At 39.5% G+C, this 18664-nt stretch overlaps 1 protein-coding gene across 1 annotated transcript in view; it reads left to right on the forward strand.

The window, feature by feature from the left end:
- THRAP3 (thyroid hormone receptor associated protein 3) overlaps positions 1–18664 on the forward strand; it is a 67941-nt gene that overhangs the window by 38413 nt on the left and 10864 nt on the right. The window contains exons 3-8 of the mRNA XM_049878761.1: positions 6812–6979; positions 10944–11849; positions 13386–14087; positions 15051–15223; positions 16021–16132; positions 17149–17233. Of these exons, the coding sequence (XP_049734718.1) occupies positions 6843–6979; positions 10944–11849; positions 13386–14087; positions 15051–15223; positions 16021–16132; positions 17149–17233 (2115 nt within the window). The 5' untranslated portion in view covers positions 6812–6842. The remainder of the gene's footprint in view (positions 1–6811; positions 6980–10943; positions 11850–13385; positions 14088–15050; positions 15224–16020; positions 16133–17148; positions 17234–18664) is intronic.

Consider the following 18664-nt stretch of genomic DNA (forward strand, 5'->3'; position numbering starts at 1 on the left):
GCCATCACTCAGTCTCTCCAGTTTCTAAACTTGGAGGGGAGGCTCCCTGTGCTGAATTGTTTCTGTGAAGTTTTGCCCAGCTGGTTCCTCCTTTGAATTCTCTTTCCAGCCTGACAGCACCTATAGGGAAGAACAGTTGAGAATTTGTTTTGTAAACAGGTATAAGCTAAAATAGGTGCTTTCAGTAATAAAGTAATCTTGAATGAAGTTGATAAGGATAAAAGCTCATTGGTAGAAGATTACAATGTCAAATATTTCCCTAAATGCCAAACAAACAGTTGGAGTGAAATCACAATTTTTGTGGTGGATTTGGGGCTCCATAGAATTAGAAACCTTTGCTATTTTGAGTGGCTAATCAAGAAATGCAATTTATTAGTGTGTATTTTCTTCTCTCTCAATAGTTTTCTCAACTTGTTCTGAAGTATTCATACTTGTGTAAACAGGTTGATAAAGCAGCCTACAACAGCAATATTTTTGACCACTCATGTCCTGTAATTGGGAGATAGTTTGAGTTTACACTTTGGAATTTAATGTGTTTGAGTTTAAATCAGAGTAATTGTTATTTTTGGTTAAGTGATTCTCTTTTCACACTTATTCTCAGAAGACACACATGGAGAAGCAAATAGAGGCGAGCTATGGGTCCCTTCATTACACGCCTGTTTTTTAAAAAAGGAAATCTGATTTTTTTGGAGAAAAACTGTGGGAAAGGAGCTGCATAGACTACCTGTATCCACCCAAACTTGTTAGGAGTTTGATCATGAATAGAGCCCGCCTGCAGAGTGTTGATGACTTTTGAGCCTGGATGATGGGTTCATTTGAGTTCCTTATACTATTCTCTCTACTGTTGTGTAGGTTTGAGTACTTCCTGTAATAAAAATATTTTTTAAAAATAGAGCCCAGTTGGCTATAAAGCAGGCTCCCTCTGAACGCTCTTTAAAGTCATAAAAGAGCACAACTTCATTGTAATGTTTCTGAAATGGACTTTGAGTAAAAATACAGTTACTATTTATTTAGAGTTTTGTAGAAATTCCTATGTTAGATTTTTAAAAATCTCAACAGAAAGCAGGGAGATGTTTGATTCCACATTAAAGATAAAAGAATCAAGACCCTTAACTTCATTAATGTTTGTGTATGCACACACATATATATACTGTTTGTGTGTGTGTACATGTATGTATATGTGTATATTTAAGAATCATGAGGAAAAATCCCTGTAAAACCACTGGCTAAAAAGAAAGAAGCAAGTGCTCCTCTCCTGCCTGTTCTGTTTCGTATCCTCCCCTTTCTTGCACTCTTTCTGTTCCTTTCTTCCTTCCCACTTTGCAGAGGTAACCACCGTTAACCGTTCGCAGTGTGTGTGCATATAGATATATCTTAGGTAACATCTGTACCTACATAACTGTATTTTTTAAGCAGGTTCTGCTGAATTTAATATTTAAAATTTAAGAGTTTTGGTACTAAACTCCAGAATAATTTTGATTTTATAAGACAGGCAAACTATTATTATACCATTAAATTGTTTAAGTAGTAAAATTATCATTTTCAGCAAAGAAACCCCCCACCCTTTTTAGGGGGATGCTTAATTCACATTGGTATTAGGTATGCATATTCTGTGAATTTTAAGAACCCAGAATTGAAATGAGTATTCATATTTACAAATATGTCTTGTTTAAGATGATAAGAGAGCTACTCGATAGCAGAGTAAATGTGTGGAAGGGGTCTCTGATTTGTTTGTTTTCCAAGATACGGTGGGGTATGAAGCCTTGGCAGAATGTTAGGAGCCTAGAGATACTGACAGCTGCTCTTGATTCTGTTACCCTCTTTTCTCCTTTCTTTTACTCAAGAAAGGACACTGTCCAGAGAAAAAGCATAAAATAATAAACATGTTTTAATATTTCACCTGAGCTTTGCGTTCTTACCCCTAACAATCCAGAGGCATACAGAAGTAGAAATCAAGCCCACTTCCTTGTCTAAAATACTTTATCAACGATGCATTTCTTTCTTTATATTTTTGGATCTGTTCTTTATCTTAGTCATTATGTCTCTTGTTCACTAAGAATTTTCTGCTTCTTGCCGTCAGTGACTGTTGAAAGCATGGCTGTCTTGACGCAGTGGTAGTGGAGTTTTAGTCTTAACTTAAACCAAAACCAAAGCTGGTGCTCCTGAGTCAGTTCCGACTCATAGTGACACTATAGGACAGGATAGAACTGCCCCACAGGGTTTCCAAAGAGTGGCTGGTGGATTCAAACTGCCAACCTTTTGGTTGGCGGCCGAGCTCTTAACCACTGTACCACCAGGGCCCCTACTCTAGCCTGGCACTAATAACTTGTGTCTCCCTAATACTGAGATCAGTTTGGCCTTCTGTGCTTTTGAGTAAGGTGTAGAAAGGATGAGAGTGATCTCAACTTCTAGTTTAGCACAGGAGTGATTGGAGTTGTGATATGTAAGTAATTTTATTCCTGGATGTTATTGTTAATATTTGATGAACTGATCTTTTATTATTCCTGCTTATGTGGTGAAGAGAATGGAGAGTGAAGAGGAAGTTGGAAAGAGCTTGTTCATTCAGTTAGTAAGTACTGAGTGGCTAACCAGTGTTCAAAGCACCGGAGATAAAATGGAGAACAAATCAGTCATGGTCCCTGACTGGTTCATCTTATAGCCCCTGAGTTTGGTATCCTGAATTGTTCAGTTTATTTGCTTTACGATTTATTTGCTTAGTCATCAAATGTAGTGCCATCCAATCTGGAAAAGTATGCTGTTCTCTTTTTTTGATTGTTTTAAAGTTATATTAGAGATCCATAAAAAAGGGGAGATTAATTTTGAGACTCATTTTAAAGGCAGGTGTTAAGAGATAAATAGTTGAAAATCAATCAATGTAATGCACCATATCGGCAGAATAAAGGATCAAAACCACATAATCACCTCAGTAGACACAGTAAAAACATCTGACAGAATCCATTACCCTTTCATGATAAAACCATTCAACAAACCAGGAATAGAAGGAAACGTCCTCAACCTGATAAAACTACCATGATCTAAGGAATCCACTAAAACTCAATATTAGCAATAAACAAATTCAGCAAGGTTGTATGATACAAGATCAGTACAGTCATGTACCACACAGAGTATGTTCAGGTAACGTCTGACCACATACATGTCCGTGGTCCCATAAGGTTATAGTAGAGTTTAGAAATCCTGATTGAAGAATGGGATGTAGGGGACCTGACTGGATGTAGTTAACGTAACAGCTTTCTGCACATGACACGTGTATCTCCTGTCTCTTGTATACAAAGCAGTTGCACTGCCAGGCGTGTAATGGTACAGTACATACATAACCTGTGCTACGTATATCTTGATAGTCGTAATAAACGCCTGTGTTACTGGCTTATGTATATACTGTACTGTACTTTCTATCATTATTTTAACGTGAACTTTCCCTACTTAAAAAGTTTACCATATAACAGTGTATGCTTCAACTTGTAGGCAGCAGCATCCACATTGCATATCTCTTTAGTGTTGTAGGGTTATCTGTTTAATTTTCTTTTGAAAATGTTACCATGAAGTGCATCATGGCTCCCAAAACCAGTGCTAGTGATAGCAGCAGCTAGAGGCAAAGGAGACGTGTTTGTTGATTTGGAAGGGAAACAAAAGGTTATTAATTAAACAACAGGAGGTGGAAAATCTGTGAATGCTATTGCTCACAACTGATTTAAGTGTGCTGTCACAAAGTTCAAATCACATAATATTCCGATTTCACAGAACGTTTCATGAACGTTTGTGCATGACTGCATTCAAAAATCAATTGTATTTCTATATCCTAGCATTGAACACCTTAGCTAGAGCAGAGAACAGTTTCATCCTTTTGCCAGGATCTAGACTGCAGGTCCTTAAAACCCTCATCTAACAGTCTTTTAAGGTAAGAGATTTATCACCTTTAGCCTCTGGCTTTCAGTTTCTCCAGAAAAAAAAAGACCTCTAAATTTTATCTCCAAGGTGTTTCCTCTATAAGCTGGAGCTGTAGCAGCTTCCTGGACTTTTTGCCTTTCTGAAAGTTGTTAAATCTAGTATATTCAAATCTAGAATGTAATAATTAGAAACAAATATCACCTTTTAGTTTGTCTATAAATTGCCTCCTTTACTAGATCCTAAACTGTAAGAGTAGAGACTATTGTTTATTCATTCCTGTGTGCCAAACGCTGCTCTAGACAGGCAGTGTAACTTAGTGGTGAAGAACACAGGGACAGCGCCAGGTTGCTTTGGTTGCCTTGCCACTTGAAGCTGTGTGACCTTGGGCAAGTTAGTTATCCTTTCTGCCTCAGTTTCCTCATCTGTAAAAAGCAATGTGATAATGTGCCCACCTTGAGATAAAATGAGCTAATAAAAGCAGTATTTAAGTGTTTGGTATTCTGGTCATTGGGGATACAGCAGTAAATAAGAAAGATGAGATTTCTTCTGGTGCAGAGCTTGCCTTCTCTTTTAGTTGGGTAAAGACAGGAAACCCTGGTGGCGTAGTGGTTAAGTGCTATGGCTGCTAACCAAAACGCTGGCAGTTTGACTCTACCAGGTGCTCCCTAGAAACTCTATGGGGCAGTTCTGCTCTGTCCTATAGGGTCGCTATGAGTCAGAATCGACTTGATGGCAGTGGGTTGTTTTTTTTTTTTTTGGTAAAGGCAGAATAACAAAATAGTAAATAGAAAAGACAGTTTCAAATATAGCCAGCCCTCCATATCTGTGGGTTCCGCATCTGCAGATTCAGCTAACCGTGGATTGAAAATATTCGGAAAAGGTTCCAAAACGCAGAACTTGAATTTGCCATGTGCAGAGCACTATGCTGAAGTCACCCGGATGGGACAGTGTGTAGGCATACCCTCCTTCCGTCTCACAGATCTTTGGTTTCTCTCCGGCACTCATTTGAGCATTGAACTTGTACAGACTTTTTGTTTTCCTTGTCATTTTTCCCTAAACAATACAGTGTAACAATTATTTACATAACATTGACATTGTATTAGCTATTATAAGTAATCTAGAGACGATTTAAAGTATATAGGAGGATGTGTAGATTATATGCAAATATTATGCCATTTTATATAAGGGACTTGTGTATCAGTGGATTTTGGTTGGGGGGGGGCCCTGGAACCAATCTCCGGTGGATATCAAGGGACAACTGCACTGACTTTAGTACTCTGAAGGGAAAAAAAGATACTAGACTAGATACCTACAGCTTGACTAGGTGACTTGTGTAAATCAGGGCAAACCTCTGAGGAGATAGCTTTTGAACTGAAATCTGAATAACAAGGAGGTAGCTTCATAGGGGAAGACTAAAACATGGCAAAGAGATTACCAGGAAGAGTTGCAAATGCCTGAGGTAGGAACAGACTTGCCCTGTGTAAGGGACTAGAAGAAGGCCCTTGTGGCTGTGTGTATTAGTGAGGTAGGAGGGTAGGGACTTGTTTTTGTTGTGCTGGCTTTTATATTCCAGAACACAGTTCAGCCTCTTGCACAATAAATATTTGTTGATTATTATTTTGCCTTCACAAATTGGCAGCATCACTTCAAGGAGCCTTCTGCTAAGCAATGAGGCAGTGAGGTGACAGATCCCGTGCTCTTATTGGTCCGTGATAAAGATATACTTAGCACTTTAAGTTTTTACTACCTGGAAGATAAACTTCAGTTGTCCAAGGTGCTAGTAGGATTTAAAGGAGAAATGAATTGGCTTGATAGTGCTCCTTGCAGACTAACCCAGTGTCCACCTCTCAGAGCAGCTCTTAGGTTCTCTATTCATTCCTCAGAAGGAGGAAGGAAAAGGAAAAAAAGTCATCATTTTCAATGTGGGAAAATGACCCTGGAAGAAAGATGTTTCTTGGTGCTAATGAAGAGCTGTATGAAAGTGGTGTATCTCCTCTTTATAAATTACTTTAGCCCTGTATTTATGGATTAATAGCCTGTATTTTTACAGGGTAGAGAACAGGTAGTCCCCAACTTAAACGGTGTGTTCGAGTTACTACCAACTGCACTTAGGACTGTTTTTTGTTTTTCCTACAACTTATCATTAGTACCGTGTACTACATACAGTGTTGCAGTGCGGAATTTGCTGGTGTTATCATTCTCAGTTGTTTGCTCGCGGATAATCAATGTTATGATTTATAAAGATACTGGTAATAAAAGGCAATAATGAAAACTAAAAAAAAAAAAAGCTATTCAACTTAAATCAGCCAACTTACAATAGAGTCGTTGGAACAGAACCTCGTTGTACGTCCAGGCCTACCTGTATACGTTACGTTGGTATTAGAATATTTGAGAATATTCCCTCTCACTCTCTTTTAACCTGTTCTTTGAAAGTAAGCATTAAGGATATGCTTATGGCTTTGAAGGTCATATATAGTACAGGGAGTAGAGAAACGGTCAGAATTGCTGTATACTCTATAACCAAAATGTAATTTGTGTAGATTTTCTTTGTTGTTGGAAGTGTGAAACCTCTGTCAGGTCATCTCAGTACTTTAACGGCTGACTTAGTCCTCAAGACATTGTCCGCTTATTGAGAAAAGACTTAGGTGTACCACATCACTGATAGCTCCCCTCATCCTCTTCAGTGTTTCCTAGTGTTCCCCAGTTAGGGTTACACGGCAGGGTTTCCCTTTGCTCCTGTGGCTTGGTCTGTGTAAGACTTGTGCTACCTAGCAATTCCTTTTGATGGAAGGGCTGAGAGTGGTTTTTTTAATCAGCCATTACGTTTTTTTTTTTTTCTAGGTGTCAAGAGAAGTTCAGATTTGCAAAGAGACTCATTTGTTTGAATATATTTTCTTACATTTAGGTATAATTGAAAAGTGACCTTCCCTGTAGAGATGTCAAAAACAAATAAGTCCAAGTCTGGATCTCGCTCTTCTCGTTCAAGATCTGGATCAAGATCTCGTTCTCGTTCATTTTCAAAGTCTCGGTCCCGGAGTCGATCTGTGTCTCGTTCAAGGAAGCGCAGGCTGAGGTAAGGGGGTGTCACTGTATACTGAGATAATTACTGCATCTGTCAGTGTGGGTTTCTTAAGAGCTTTTGTTAGACCATTTCCATGAGTGTCGAATGGATTGGGGGACTGGCTTGAGGTGGAGGGTTGGGTTATAAGAGATCCTCAGTCTCTTCAAACACCACAAATTCATATCAGCTTTGATTGCCATGCTTTTGCCTAATTCCGTTTCTCCTCTGCCAGCGCGTATTATTTCCCATCCACTTTGGAAGAAAGAGCATTTTATTTTTTATTTGAGCTGCTTGCTTCACATCTCTACACCTGATTATTTTTTATTGAAGTATTTTTGGAGGCTTGGACCAGAGTTTATCTGCATCATCAGTGAAGAAAATGATAGCTAAAAGTATTAGTAGTAAGATCACCATTGCAAGGGAGAGAAGGCCTTCACCCACTGAAAATAATTAAACTTAAAAAACCTATTGGGAGTCATTTGTATACACCCAATGTGCCAATCGCTAACAAGCTGCATCTGTTTTGTAAAACACATCTTTAAAATATCTAAAAAAGAGTTTTAGACATATGTTTGTCTTACTAAATGTAAAAATAATTATTTTGAATTAACTGCCAGTATGCTTTAGTCAGTTTTCATAACTTTTAGGTGGATTTCCTTATTTCAGTTATATCTTGGAATAATGTCCTCCTCTTTTGATGTGTTATGAGTTGGTTTTTCATTCTTTCCAAGTGTTTTAATTTTCATTTGTGGGTAGATAAGAACCTTTCAGTAGATATAGGTTTCCTTCTTTGAGTTGGGAAAATGTGGTTGGTGAATTTAAGTACTCATGAAGGGGAATCTTTGTACAATTTCACCTTTTTTTTTAATCAGAACTATACTAGACAAGGAGATAATTTCTCAGTTTTGCCACTTGGAAGCCCCACTGTTTATTTCAGATGAGTATCTAGAATCTTTTTCCTAGATGAATTGGTTATGAAATTTAAAATAAACCACAGAAAAAGTTGCTTATTGAGCTTGTGTTCATGATGATTTCCATAGTCTATTAAATAAATGGCTGTTGGTTTTTTTTTTTCCCTTCCTGCCAGCAAGAACAAGTTAATTCTTAAATGGAATATTGAGAAGCCTTCCTGAAAATTAATTTCAGACCAGAGTTAGAAGAAAAAGTAGCTATACATAAATATTAATAACTCTGATATAATATAGAATGGAAAGGTTTAACTTTTGAGTTTCTTCCTCAAACAAAAGAAAAACTACATATACATACATATGCATGTATATATATATGTTTTTTTTTTTTTTTTTCCAGAGATTACATTTTGAGGATAACCAGTCCTCGATTTTTTTCTCTCTCCCGTGTTTTTTGGGGCATGCATTTTCATACCAGACTTTATTTAAGCCCTAGGCTCTAGAGCCTGTCTATTGCCCAACTGTGTCAGATTCCGTAAAGTAAAATTCCATCCTTCCTCTTCACTAGCCCCAGAAAGAAAGGGAAAGACCCACCAAATATATTTACACCTATCTCAGAAAATTGCTATCAGGGCCATGGAACTGAGGAGAGACTCAGAGTAACTCCTACTTTGTACCCAGAACCTTTTGATTTGGGTGGTTTAAACCTCAGTATTAGCTTATTTGGTTCTAAAGGTACTATTTTAAAACTTAAATCTAGTAAATAGGAACTAAATAATTGGTTCAAAAACAACCAAAACTGAGAGACAAATTTGAATGAACACAAACCAAATAGAAAAATGTTAACCAACTCTGAAGTACTGGTGACACCTCAAAGTCTGGGCAGATCTGTCTGAACAGATCTTTTTTCCTTGTTCTACAAATTATTTGGCATGGTCATTGGCTTGGCAAAGGAGGGGAAACATCTTAAGCAGGAGTATGTGCCGAGATAGGCCTAGAGCCACTTTATGTGCCATCTTATACCTAGAAGATAATTTTGGAGGAAATTTCTCCAATAGAAAATACGCTCTTATACTTGATTCTAGTCTGACTTCTCTGTTTTTTAGAAACAGATAAATTTGCCACTGAATGTTCAGTTTTTATTTCTCCCTTATCTGTTCCATGTTTTTTCTTCTGTTTTCCCTCTCCTACAAGGAAAGTATACTATCCAGAGAGTTTAAGAAACCATGCCTTTAAATTAACTAACTGCTGAGTTCTACACACTTGGAGAAAATTGATTGTTTCCTTGTATTTCACAGACTGTATCCTCTTAAGTGACTTCTCGTAAATAACTCCATTTGCAATCTGCAGAGACTCCCATTCCTGCATCTGTGCAATGACTGCGGGTTTTGGATGCAGTGTGCCACAGGGCCCTCACTAGTAATTGGTAACAGAAGCAGCAGCAGCCTCTGAGGATGGGAACATGAATTAAACCCTCTTTAGTGCTGGTGGTGGATCACCTCCTTCAAGTATAGCCTTTTAATCTGGTCATATTCAGTCTCATAGCCTGCATCTGCCTCTCCTTTCTTCTTTTCTTATATTGTTGTTACTGTTTTCGAATGAAAAAGTGTGGAAGGTAAGTTGTTCTTTAATTGTTCTTAAATAGCAACCAGTACAACCAGTGGTAAGATGTAGCAACATATTTGTGAGTTACCGTTATTCTTGGGGTAGGTAAAGACTGAGTACGAAGGCTAATAAATAGTGGAAAATCAATCCCACTTTAAATTAAATGGAATATAAAGTTCTCTTTAAAAGTACTACTTTGGTTACTTGTTAAACTTGGCATATTTGCTAAAAGGGGTTAGTTTTTAAAAACAACAGAAGTGCATCTGTTCCTAGTCAGGCCTGATGTGAGAAGGTCAGCCACTTAACTGATCTTTAGTCTATGTGTAAAGGTAGTATTTTCAGAAAGAGTTTTCTAGTAAATCTTAGATATTTCTAGCCAACTACTTAGGAATAGTGACTAATATGAGTGGTAAAAGCTATAGTTGGCAAGTGATATCCGAGAACCCCAGTGGATTTTTACACCAACACATGTAGATTTTGGCTTTTTTTGGTGGAAACAAAGCTCCCTGTCATTGACAAGTTTGGCATTCTTGAACATGTAGTTTTTACAAAGTTAGCTTACTGTTGAATCCCTGTGGTTCTGGAAGTATGTCTTTGCTAAATGAGAGCTCTGTCTTACTAAATGAAGAGGAGTAAATGCTCGGCTTCCGGTTGAATTGAAAAATGTGCAGATGTAGGGGGGACCCTGTTTTTATGATTTCTCTCTTAGCTTAACTTGGGTACCTGAGCACCTTGTGGTCACATGGTGCCCTCTTGTGGCACTTAGGTAAGATCATGTAGCTCAGCCATGGAAATTTGACCTTCTAAATAGTGAAACCATTTCCAGGTCCCCAGTAAAAAAAATTCTTAGTAAATTCTTTTACTCTTTTTCCCCAAGTCCCTATTTAAGTGTTATTTGATGTAGATTTATCCTAACTTCATTTTTTTACAACACTACGTCTTAGCAGGAACTGAGAAATTAGCCTTGCCCAGAGAGGTCAGTGTGATGGCGAGTGGAGTGTTCTGTCTAGGAACCAGAGGACCTGAATAGTTACCTATCTAGCTTGCATTTCTTCCTGACTTCCACTGACGTAGAGACCTGTAAAATCCACTGTACCGGTGAAACTTGCCGTATTAAAATGATCTTTGTTTAGTTTCCTACATTAAGAAAATTTGCATATCCTTTTGGTCTTTTTAGGACTAAATCTCTACTTTAAATGTACTGCATTATTAATGAAGTGATCTCAGTGTTTCATCGTTTGTTGAAGTGTTAATCCTTATCTGTATTTTTGTATTTAATATGGGCCACAAGCAGTGGGATGAAAAATTTAAGTTTGTATCTTTGCTTTGAAAACAAAGCTGAAAAAATGAACGAGATAAGAAATGTGAGGGATGAGACAGTTACCTTTGTTTGCAGGCTTTTCTTGAATGAAAATTCTTGGGTCAAAAATTCAAGTATTTCTCCCTTTCCCTCCCCTTTTCAGTTCTAGGTCTCGTTCCAGATCGTATTCTCCAGCTCATAACAGAGAAAGAAATCACCCAAGAGTATATCAGAATCGTGATTTCCGAGGTCACAACAGAGGCTATAGAAGGCCCTATTATTTCCGTGGGCGCAACAGAGGCTTTTATCCATGGGGCCAGTATAACCGAGGAGGCTATGGAAACTACCGCTCAAATTGGCAGAATTACCGGCAAGCCTACAGTCCTCGTCGGGGCCGTTCTCGATCACGGTCCCCAAAGAGAAGGTCCCCTTCACCAAGGTCCAGGAGCCATTCTAGAAACTCCGATAAGTCTTCCTCTGACAGGTCAAGGCGCTCCTCATCCTCTCGTTCTTCCTCCAACCACAGCCGAGTTGAATCTTCTAAGCGCAAGTCTACGAAGGAGAAAAAGTCCTCTTCCAAGGATAGTCGGCCTTCTCAGGCTGCTGGGGATAACCAGGGCGATGAGGCCAAGGAGCAGACGTTTTCCGGAGGCACCTCTCAAGATACAAAAGCATCTGAGAGCTCGAAGCCATGGTCAGATGCCACCACCTATGGCGCTGGTTCTACATCAAGGGCCTCGGCTGCTTCCGACATGAGTCCCCGAGAGCGAAGCCCTGCTCTCAAAAGCCCTCTCCAGTCTGTGGTGGTGAGGCGGCGGTCACCCCGTCCTAGCCCTGTGCCAAAGCCTAGCCCTCCCCTCTCCAACACATCCCAGATGGGCTCAACTCTGTCAAGTGGTGCTGGATATCAGGCTGGGACACACCAAGGTCAGTTCGATCATGGCTCTGGGTCCCTGAGTCCATCCAAAAAGAGCCCTGTGGGTAAGAGTCCACCGGCCACTGGCTCTACGTATGGCTCGTCTCAAAAGGAGGAGACTGCTGCTTCAGGAGGAGCAGCTTATACCAAGAGGCAAGTATCTGGTTTCCCCTACCTGGTTGTGCTTTTATCTCACCAGCTGGCAGTTTAATTGTAATGTGATCTAAGTTAGAGCTCTGATTAATGGTAATAAGGTAATTCTCATTTCCTAAACTTTTCATTAGCAAACTTTAAAAGCATTACCCAAGGAAACCTTTAGCTTAACTCTGGCTTTCCTACCTTCCTGAATTTGTATTGCAGCATAAAGTTTCTTTAGACTACTCTGCAATGATGTTTTCACATTTAAAATTTGCCTTGGATTCTACCAATGTAAGCCAGAGAACAGTATAGATTTGTGGGTCAGCTATCAAAAAAATATGATCTTTGCCAAAGTGAGTGGCCATTGGAGCTGTTAGACCCTCTAGGACCCACCATCTGCTGTGACCGATCTGCATCAGCCTGCCATGGTGAAGAGCTGCGCCCCTCACACCCTTCAGTTGAGGAGACTGGGCAGAATGGGAAAATCCAAGGCTTAGTCCAGGAAGGCCTTGTTTTAAAACCACAAGGTGGGTGTATGTCCCAGTAGAAGCCAACCAGGCTGCATATTAGGAGAGGACATGCCAGTGCTTCTGTCTTTCTACCCTGGGGGACACGGTGAGTTGGAACTTGAATCTTTTTTTGTTTATGGATGGATTGGGATGACAGAGAGGTTTCAAGAAAGTTGCATTGGAACCAGGTCGTGGTCAAGAGCGACTGACTGGACAAGTGGTTTCTTCTTTTTCTTTCTTTTCTATTAGCATATTCTTTGATAGCCTACTATCCTGTGATTTTTCCTTGCCTTATCAGTGTAATTATAAATTGATTAGGCTTTCTCCATTAATGTTACAGATGAAATGTTCAGAATCTGTACTTTCCAGCCTTCAGTAAGTCCACTTTAAAATAGAAGTTTTGTTCCTCGCCAGAACTGTGACTCTCATTAGAAGGCTTAGGCTTTCCTATAAGAAACAGTATGATGATTTCTGCCCCCCAAATAACATGTATTTTGTTTTTATTTGTGTTTGCAGTACATTTCATACTTAGATCTTCTAGGTGACTTGCATCAAATTCGAAGTCTCTTTTGAGACTTGTGTTTCCAAATATGTGTTGTATAAAAGCAAAACAGTCCAAGGTTGAACATTCTATGTTAACTTTGCTGAAAGCAGATTTTAAGTGACTGAGTGAAGGTTGGGTAAGACCGTAATTTTTTTTTCCATAGACCACATTACAGGTAAGTAGGTTTAGTTTTTTTTTTTTTGGGGGGTCTGTTTTTGTTTTAGTATCCTAAAAATGACCCTTGTTACTTTTTTTCATTGCTTGTGTAAGACACAACTCCATGGATTATATATTTTTCTCTTAAAGAGAAGCTCATAGATCTGTGTAGATTGGTTTTTCAGAATTTATTAGAAAGTAAGCAAATAAAAAGTCCTTTTGGTAACACTGGAATCCACAAGACATGTTCTGAGAATCAAAAATCAGTGACCATATGGTATTATTTTAGAGCGTGTTGCTTAAGAAGCCTCTTGTGTGTCTCCCTTGTGTTTTTGTAACTAGGTATCTAGATGAGCAGAAGACAGAGAATGGAAAAGATAAGGAACAGAAACAAACAAATACTGATAAAGAGAAAATGAAAGAAAAAGGGAGCTTCTCTGACACAGGCTTGGGTGATGCGAAAATGAAATCTGATCCGTTTGCTCCCAAAACCGATGTTGAGAAGCCTTTCCGGGGCAGTCAGTCTCCCAAAAGGTATAAGCTGAGAGATGACTTTGAGAAGAAGATGGCTGACTTCCATAAGGAGGAGATGGACGACCAAGATAAGGACAAAGCTAAAGGAAGGAAGGAATCTGAGTTTGATGATGAACCCAAATTTATGTCAAAAGTCATAGCAGGTGTAAACAAAAACCAGGAGGAGGAGAAGTCGGGCAAATGGGAGGGCCTGGTATATGCACCTCCAGGGAAGGAAAAGCAGAGGAAAACAGAGGAGCTGGAGGAGGAGTCTTTCTCAGAGAGATCTAAAAAGGAGGATCGGGGAGGGACCAAGAGAACCGAGAGTGGGCATAGAGGATTTGTGCCTGAGAAGAATTTTCGAGTGACCGCATACAAAGCAGTCCAGGAGAAAAGCTCATCACCTCCCCCAAGAAAGACTTCTGAGAGCCGAGGCAAAGGAGACTTTTCCACAGGGAAGTCTTCTTTTTCCATTACTCGAGAGGCCCAGGTCAATGTCCGGATGGACTCTTTTGATGAGGACCTTGCACGGTGAGATGTAGTCCTTCTTGATCCTCAGGGGCTTTAGTGGCCTAAGTGGTGTCTCCTAACCCCTCTCCATGAGGGCATCCAGGAACTAGGACAGGCCCCTCCTGTACTTCTACCTGTTCACATTTCAGTGCTGACACCTCATGTCTACCTGTCTTCAGTGGAGAGTGTGTCTCCCTGAGAGATGATGTGCTAGGGGTATTATCATGGAGAAGGTGAAGTGTCTTTTCTGCCTTCAGAGACAGGCTTTTTGGGTTCCTGGGTCCCTTCTTGTTCTCTCTCTCTCTCGCCCTTTGTCCATCATCCCCACTCTCATCCTGTTTCTTCTCAAATATATTTGTGTTTCCCCTGTGACACCATCAGGATCCATTTCTCCATTCTTAGCTTGTTCATCAAAGTCTATATTATAGGCCTCCACCATCAGATAACATAGCAATTTGAGAATTGAGGGAGACAGACATGTGTGCATGTCTTTCTCCCTCCCCCTCACCATTGGGAAAGAGTGATGAGGCCCAGGCTGACTGTTCTTTGCTTGGAATAACATTTGCCCAGCCATCTGGAAGTCTGCCTGAACGACATTCCACCACATCCCACTCCTGCTTCATTGTGTCAGCTCACTGCCTGGCCTTGGTTGGCCACACTAGCTCATCTTTTAAAATACCTTCCCATCTGTTGTGTATATTAAAACCACCACTGACCCTAACAAAGGAATCCCTGTAGTTTAGCACTTTTCACCTCTCCCATTTTTTCTTATTAAAGATTCTCAGTGAAAAAGTGAAGATGGAGATTTTGGATACCTTTTTTCAGAGTTATGGTGCATTGAGGTGACTTTGAATTTATGTAGGAAGAGGAAAAGGAGCTTTGTGGATAGATTTTCAATTCTTTGGGGGGAAGAAGTGTTTTTATGGTTTAAAAATTCTGTCTATATATCTTGTTACATTGGGTCTTCCTGTGCTTCTTTTTCAGACCCAGTGGCTTATTGGCTCAGGAACGCAAACTCTGTCGGGATTTAGTCCATAGCAACAAAAAGGAACAGGAATTTCGTTCCATTTTCCAGCATATACAATCAGCTCAGTCTCAGCGTAGCCCCTCAGAATTGTTTGCCCAGCACATAGTGACTATTGTTCACCATGTTAAAGGTGAGTTCAGACTGCAGCCTGCTTTCAGCCTCCTTTTCCACACTCTTAGCCTCCTCTGTTATAAACAGAAGCATGAGTGAGTGAATAAGGGAGCCTTTTGGGGCCTTTTATCTCATCTAAAGGGCCTTTGAAGTTAGGGGCTGGCTTCAGAGAAATTTCTTACAGGGAGAAGTTTCCATTTTTAATTACACAGCTGAATATTTTGAAATGCTACTAATCTGTCATCATATTTTGAAATGCAACTAATCTGTCATCATGAGAATAGTTAAACTCCTTAAGATGAAGGCTTAAAATGCTAGAAAGATTAGGAGGTGTGGAAAGTGTTTTCTCTGTCACCTCTCTCTCTTCCTTTACAACAGACAGAAGCGTCTGGCAGTCTCTTGCAGACCTTCTGATATATGAGTTTCTTCCCTAAATCATTCTACCATCCCTTGGGCAGATGGTGGTAGGTAGGTTAGGGAGTGGCTGAGAGAAGAAATGGAGAAGCTGGGTTGGGCCAATTACAGTCTCCATCTCAAACTTAAGTAGGAGTCGGGGCTGTGCTTTAAAGGGAAGTAAGCTCCAGATTTCCCTGTCTTTGTGTCTACGTCCTAAGACAAGGAAGCTACAGTGGAAATCCAGTGCCCAACATTGGATTATGTCTGAACCAGCCTTTTTTCCTTCCTCTTTTCACTATGTTTGTTGTATTGACTTGGGTACTTCAGTCCCATCTCTGTGGTTGCAGGTTCATGTAAAGGAGTTTAATATGTGTCTGACTTTGGTAACAATGTGTTGTGTGTTTCTTTGAATCTCCACAGAGCATCACTTTGGGTCCTCAGGAATGACATTGCATGAACGCTTTACTAAATACCTGAAGAGAGGAACTGAGCAGGAGGCAGCTAAAAACAAGAAAAGCCCAGAGATACACAGGTGAAGTCCTCAGCCTTACACTGGAGGTTGTAATCAAAGACTTCACCTCAGATATTAAACTCATCTTGTTTTTCCCAAGTTAGGTGCATTAGCAGCAGAAGAGGGTAGTATCATGCAGGCTCCAGGGCAGTTAGGGGCGTCTGTAGCTGAGAGTGGAAGGGACGTGCTTTGATGACAACAGTCTCTTGGTTTGGGCCTGAGAAAAACAGCCTTCTTGATAAAGATAAACTTTCTGTATTATTCTTGGGGGCTGACAGATGGTAAACTGAGATCACTGTGGACTTTTTATAGGTAGAGTAAATGGTAGTTGCTTTAAGCAAAGCCTTGTATTACATGTATTACATATCTTAATTCTTCTTTTGCAAGAATTTGCAGCAGGGTTAGGGGGCCCAGAGGAGCTTGTAGAATTATCTCAGAGTTTAAAACAAAAGTTGGCCTTCTATTCAGTTCTTCAATAGTCAATCCTTGAGCCTGTTGCAGAAGGTAGGAGGACCATGTTTGTACAAGTCTTAGATTTAGGGCCTGTTGGGGTACGTATACACGCTAGTCAGTTTTTTCTTACCTAGACTTGAGGGAAATATAGACCCTTCTATTGTGATTTCCAAGATGAAAACTGCTCTTTGAGGTTAGCAGGGCATAGAGATTTTTGATGTGAACCTGAGATTATAGGTATGACTGTGGATGGGTCCATCTTCCTGGGAGGGAACAAGAAATGCCTTTGAGTTTGACTAGAAAGTTAGGAATGTATATGTGGTGGGCAATATCTATCTACCTATCTATCTATCTATATGTATGTAGATAAATATATGGAAGATATAAGAATACAAGTAATGTGTATATGTGTTATGAAATATAATAAAAAGGAATGGCCAGAATCCACTGTCCCACCTAAGAACTACAGTATGTTGTTAGGTGCTATCAAGTAACCCCATGTACAACAGAATGAAACACCAGAGTATACCAGTACTGTACTCACACAATGCAGTGTTACACAGTTTTTGTGTTTTCAATTTTAGGAGGATAGACATTTCCCCCAGTACATTCAGAAAACATGGTTTGGCTCATGACGAGATGAAAAGTCCTCGAGAACCTGGCTACAAGGTGAACTGTTGCTTTGATCAGTAATTCCAACAAAATGAGTGCGTTGGGCATGAACTTGACAGAAATGTGTTTGTTTAAATTACTCTCTACTTAAGTTTGTGTTTTTCTTTTAAGGATGGGCATAATTCTAAAAATGAACTACAAAGGGTTAATTTTTATTAAATGTATCAACAACCTTTGTGAAGTGGTTAGAATATGGTAAATGACCCCAAAGTCTATTGAGGTGAGCTTGAGAAAAAAAAGAGAGGAGTTTTGGAACAAGTGCCCATGATGAGAGAAGAAACTTTTTGTGATATTTTTCTGCTTGTAAGTATTATCAAATCAACTGTATACATGCACTATTTCCAACCATGATTTCAAAAAGACATGCATGTCAGAGGAGAGTTGAAATATTCATTCTTAACTGAGTAGACTGTCTTAAACAGCTAGTCCAGTTTTTTCCTAACATTGTACCATATCTATCATTTGTCGGTTACTGTTATTTAAAGCTAAACATTACTTTGGTAGCCCAACTACATTTGCAATGATGTGCACGTAAATACTGTTAAGCTTGTACGCAGTCTTTTACTATGAAGTACTAGATTTGGGTTTTTAAAAATCTGAGTATTTATTGACCTTCATTCACATAACAGTTGAAATTTAAAATTAGAGATGGCTCTTCCCGTGTTGCTGAAATCTTTTCTAAAAAAAAAGTAATTTTCAAGTTTTCCAAACAAATTTGTGGTGTTGGTTGAATGTGCTGACAGGCACTCTGCGTAGTCTCTCTTCTCTCCTGTCCCCCTTCTCTCTCTAAGCACCTACCAGCTTGGCACTAACCATGTGAAACACAAGGTTTTGAAACATCAGAAGAAACCGCGTCTTCCATGTCTCAGAAAGCCAGCTTTTTAGAGGTGCTGTCTGTACTGCCCAGGGGAGCAGTGGCTGTGGTGGTCTTTTTTTCTTTTTTGTGTGTCTTTGGAGGATGCAGAGGCCCAATTCCCTCCCTCAAAAACAACGTAATAACAAAACAACAAACCTACTTACTGCCACGTCTGCTGTTAGTTAAAACTAAACTTTATCTCAGCGAGACATTTAGTAGTTTATGTAAGTAAAATATTGATACAGAGTGCACTGCTCATTCCTTCCTCTTTTTGGGGAGATTTACTTCCACAAGGTAAATCCTAGTGTAAGATGTCCGTGAAGCTACACGACGTCTTTGCTCTCATGAACTTTCCTGTTTCCCAAAAATTTTTGGAAGCCATTGTTGTGATGTTTTGGGATGGTATGCAGCATACTCTGTGATTATTAAACTTATAGAAAGTTAGCACAAAAAATTTTTTTTAATTTAGATCTGGTGTCAACATCTTATAAATTCATTATAGTTTTTTATATTCCTTCTTAAGAAGTTTCTCAGTATAACTCAGCGTTTTGGAAGACTGTTCGAGTCTCCCA

Source organism: Elephas maximus, chromosome 3, assembly GCF_024166365.1.
Source record: "Elephas maximus indicus isolate mEleMax1 chromosome 3, mEleMax1 primary haplotype, whole genome shotgun sequence".
Taxonomy (NCBI): domain Eukaryota; kingdom Metazoa; phylum Chordata; class Mammalia; order Proboscidea; family Elephantidae; genus Elephas; species Elephas maximus.